This window comes from Colobus angolensis, unplaced genomic scaffold (genome assembly GCF_000951035.1).
Source record: "Colobus angolensis palliatus isolate OR3802 unplaced genomic scaffold, Cang.pa_1.0 Scaffold148, whole genome shotgun sequence".
Classification (NCBI taxonomy): Eukaryota; Metazoa; Chordata; class Mammalia; order Primates; family Cercopithecidae; genus Colobus; species Colobus angolensis.
This window is the reverse complement of record NW_012114577.1, coordinates 5,710,980-5,715,808: the sequence shown is the minus strand read 5'-3', so window position 1 is coordinate 5,715,808 and position 4,829 is coordinate 5,710,980. Positions and strand designations below refer to the sequence as shown.

The 4,829-nt window shown below is 40.3% G+C and overlaps 1 protein-coding gene across 1 annotated transcript in view; it reads right to left on the bottom strand.

The window, feature by feature from the left end:
- The window catches only part of RYR2 (ryanodine receptor 2 (cardiac)), a 592,347-nt gene that overhangs the window by 282,114 nt on the left and 305,404 nt on the right, over window positions 1-4,829 (bottom strand). The window contains exons 28-29 of the mRNA XM_011935762.1: window positions 2,654-2,813; window positions 542-689 (exon numbers count right to left, since the gene is read on the bottom strand). Coding sequence (XP_011791152.1) covers window positions 542-689; window positions 2,654-2,813 — 308 coding nt within the window. The remainder of the gene's footprint in view (window positions 1-541; window positions 690-2,653; window positions 2,814-4,829) is intronic.

Below are 4,829 nucleotides of genomic sequence, written 5' to 3'. Positions count from 1 at the left end.
CCAGCCTGGGTGACAGAGCGAGAGTCCATCTCAAAAAAAAAAAAAAAAATCCATTGTGTTCAACACATAGTTATTAAGTACCTACTGTAATGTGTTTCCCTTAAAGCAAAATATCACATTAATTAATTCAATGTTGCCTGTACATGTGTGTGTAAATGATGAAGGTGGAATTTTGTAAAACACTAGACTCCACTACAGGCTTATTCCCCAAATCAGCAAAAATCAGCTATTCTGGAGGAGGGCTGGTGGGTTAGGGGAGGAGTCCAATATCATAATCAGGGAAGTACCCATTGATCTCGGACGCTTGAGGAAGATAGGCCCATTTTCTCCGCCCACAGAATCATCAGCATCCTGAGCCACCCCACTGAGAGATGGGTCTAATCCCTCAGGTGTTTTTCAGGGAAGAAAATCCACTTGGATGAAATTCCACACCTAGACTAGAGGACCTTGCTTAACACTCCCCCTTTTATTCATTTATTTGGCTTTAAAGAACTACTACATGATCTTGCAACCGAAGAGGAGGAAAGTAAAACCAAAATACCATGATCTTGATCTGGTGCTTCCAAGTTGTAACCGTACCCCAGCAGCGTGCGCACAGCCTCGCGGAGGCTGTCCTTGTTGGATTTCTTGGTTCGGTCATCCAGAAGAGTGTAGGGAACAAGGCGAGGATTTCTTCTGTTCTTTACGTCCTGCAGGGAAAAATAGGGTGCAGATGTGTAAGCAATACCAAGGGCTTTTAAAAATAAATAGCTACCAAATACATCAAACTTAAAATTCCATGAGAAAACCTGACCCTTCCACAATCCCTGCGTTTTCCCAGGCTGCAAAGTTACCAAAACACTATCAATATAAAAGATTCAATCAAATGAATAAGCACATGTATGGAAAGCAGGCCCTCTCCGTGAGGAGGAAAAACAACAATAACAAAAAACAGCTTCAGTGGTCTCTAACCACTTCCATCTGCCACGTTCACATGGCAAAGGACAACAGTAGAGAACACCCAATTTCCAAGTACAGTTCGTGGACAGGGTTTTATTCCAAGAAGAGCCAAATCAATACTGGTCCCCCTTCCATGGTTTTCAGTCAATGAAGAACTTAAGGCTGCTTTCCCTTCTTCAGAAAAATTCCAGTGTGTTATGGATCCCCCTTCTATGTCTCTAATTGAAAAATATGCATTGGGTTGAATCCATCAACCAGTGAAACCCAGCAATGCCAGGGGCACTAAAATGACTATAAAACTCATAACTTGTCTATTGTAAAAGAGGCTCCAATGTTAAACTGTGGTTAAAATGTGTTGACACACACAGAGAGAGAGAGAGAGAGAGAGAGAGAGAGAGAGAGAGGCTATCTTACTATCTTGGCAAAAGGATGCTTAATATTAGAGTACAGAACTCAATTCCATGCGACGGGGGAGATGCATCAACTCCTACAAGTGTATAGAGCAATGCCACTTTGGAAGTTACTTCTTTCCATTCACTCCCTGAGACCAGTTGCAGTATTTGCTCAAGTTTCCACATTTCAAGAAGTATAATCAATTCTCAATACTTTAATGTAAACAGGCATTGGGAGGCTGTGGATATTCCCACCACACCTTGCAAGGGTTAAAAAAAAAAAGCTATGGAATCAGACAGGGGTTGTTCTGGTAAACCAGAGAATAAATACTGTGGTGGTGGTGGTGGTGTTGTTTTGTTGTTGTGTTGTTATTATTTGGAAACAGAGGTCTCACTGCAGCCTCAACCTCCTGGGCTCAAGCAATCCTCCCACTTCAGCCCCCTGAGTAGCCAGGACTACAGGCATGTGCACCATGCCCAGCTAATTTTTTAATTTTTCGTAGAGACAGTCTCTCACTATGTTGCCCAGGCTGGTCTCAAACTCCCAGGCTCAAGCAGTCCTCCCACCTTAGCCTCCCAAAGTGCTGGGATTACAAGTGTGAACCACTACGCCCAGCCAGAAATACTGTTTTGTCTTGTCTTTTCTTCCTTTCCTCTTTCAGGCAAATTAGTACTGAATATCTAATCCTGAATATCTTAATACCCAAATACCTGAATATCTACTGATGCCTGGAGCAAAATGATCTGCAACAGTAACTCAGTGGTGAAACCGGAACTGATGCGAGGCTGTTGATGGTCTTTAGCCCTCTCGGTATGACCCTGCCTCCCTTGTGCAGAATGAATTGCAATTTGAAGTCAGCTGCCCTACCAAGGTTGTTATGTACATACGTGCAATATATCCTCAAATCACCATTCTGAAAACCAAATACAAAGACTGAATTCTGAAATGTATGTGGCCCCAGGGGTTATGAATAAGGAATGGTGCACCCATTTTATTATCATTTTATCCCAATGTTCTTATATTTCAAAAGTTTCTCCTAAAACACAGTCTCAGAGAGGGAAATACCAAAAAACCATATTATAAGTCACCAATGTAGTATTATACGATTCATCGTGTGCCTCACATGTGTTCACGATTACAACCTCATGTAAGTTCTTGAGTCTAGGACTAAACAGGTGTTTCAGTCCAAACGTGCACTGTGTGTGATCTATATGATACAAGTTTTAAAACAGTCACTATTTAATCCTTCCTGTTACAAATTATGCTAATTCCCACTTAAGTAAGTCTAAGACAAAATGCTGTGGAGCTCATTCCCATGTACCTGCTGGATGCCGTAAGTCCAGCCCTGCCGGATTCGATCCCGCGCCCACACATTGTGCGCATTTTCTGCCAACTTGTCCACCATTGCTTCTTGAGACGGGGTGAGTTTGATAAAGCTCAGGTCCATAGGGGCGGGCTTGTATCCACTTGTCAGCTGGTAACTACAAATCAGAGACAAAGACATTTGTATATAATTGGCCTTTTCATAAAAATCCCTGTAAACATCATTTTCTGGCCCTGCCTCATTGCTGTTGTTCCATAAACCACAGTGGTAACCACTGGTGAAGTACCAGACAGCAAGCCTGGGTTCCTTTCACTTTAGCTAATAACTGATCAGAAGGAAAAGCCACATAATCTTTGCGTTTTCGTTTTTACACCAATAAGACAGAAATGAGACAACTTACCTGTCTCTCAAAGATGAAAAGGACCTGTCATTGTTTGTGTTCCTAATAGCTGAAGCTTTTGTATAGTCTAAATCAAAATATTGGTTATTTATTGAAATATTTTAGAGATTTCCTGTGAAGTCCTCATTTTTCTTCAACTATTAAATGTTAGATTAATGTGATATTTTTTTCATAAATCAGAGTATCCTTCAGATACTATTTCTTATTCTACAGGGAAATTTAAATGCATTTGTAATTTATTTCCTTATTGCCATTCCTAGCTACATTATTTAGGAAGCCTTTAAATAAGATAGAGACTAGAATGTAAAGAAAATCTGAGCTACATAACCATCTAAAATCTGATTGCATTTTATTTCCCTAGAGTTCAAGGATCTCTTAGCAGAGACTGCTTCTATATTCTAGGCTGGAGAGAGAAGGTGCTATTATAATAAAACAGGTACAACTTTTAATTGTTGGAAGAAACACAAAGTTGAAAATATTAACTTTTCAATTCACACATATAAGGGCAATAGTACTGCCCTGTTCCACACAGAAACACAGTGTTTCATTCTATTTAACTACTGAGATTGGCACAAAGCCTATTTTATAACTGCTTTTCTTCCATTCTTCTGTCATTGTTGTATTCCCCATTATTGACTATACCTTGAGGTCAGGATCTGTTTCTGATTCATTTTTCTAACTGCCATTATCCTTAAAACAGTTCCCAGCAGATAACAGCCTTTTCATATATAGTTGTTGAAATAATTAATTTTATTTACCAAATTAACATAAAAGTAAATGCATCTTCAACTCAAGGACATTCACTAGGTAATTATGCTAAGTTACAAAATAAATTATTAAAACGTGAGAAAAGGCTCTTAAAAATAAATGTGAGAAAAGGCTGGGCACGGTGGCTCACGACTGTAATCCCAGCACTTTGGGAGGCCAATGTGGGTAGATCATATGAGGCCAGGAGTTCGAGACCAGCCTGGCCAACATGGTGAAACCCAGTCTCTACTAAAAATACAAAGGTTAGCCAGGCTTGGTGGCAGGTGCCTGTAATCCCAGCTATTTGAGAGGCTGAGGCAGGAGAATCACTTAAACCCAAGAGGCAGAGACTGCAGTGAGCAGAGATCGTACCACTGCTCTCCAGTCTGGGTGACAGAGCAAGACTCCATCTCAAAATAAATAAATAAATAAATGCTTTTGAAAATAAACTACAAATTCTCTTAAAAATAAACTACTACTCTGGGCCATGACTGGCATCATTACAAGGCAAGCTCCTTGAAAGCAGGGAGTTCATCCATTTTATTCACAGTGACCTCCCAGCACCTAGAATAGTGACCAACACATGGTAGGCATTCAGTAAAAATTTGTTTAATGAATCAATATATTATAGCAATAAATAACTTTTTTAAATGTTGAATACAGTTGGCTTTAGCCTAATTACTTCTATTTTACTATAATACATCCCATATATTATAAGTAATTTATCTGTAGGCAGGTGCGGTAGCTCACTCCTGTAATCCCAGCAGTTTGGGAGGCCAAGACAGGTGGACTGCTTAGGGCCCGGAGTTCAAGAGCAGCTTGGCCAATATGGCAAACTTTCATCTCTACTAAAAAACACAAAAAAATTAGCTGGGCATGTTGGTGCACACCTGTAATCCCAGCTACTTGGGAGGCTGAGGCACAAGAATCACTTGAACATGGAAAGTGGAGGTTGCAGTGAGCTGAGATTGTGCCACTGCACTCTTGCCTGGGTGACAGGGCAAGACACTGTCTCAAAAAAAAAAA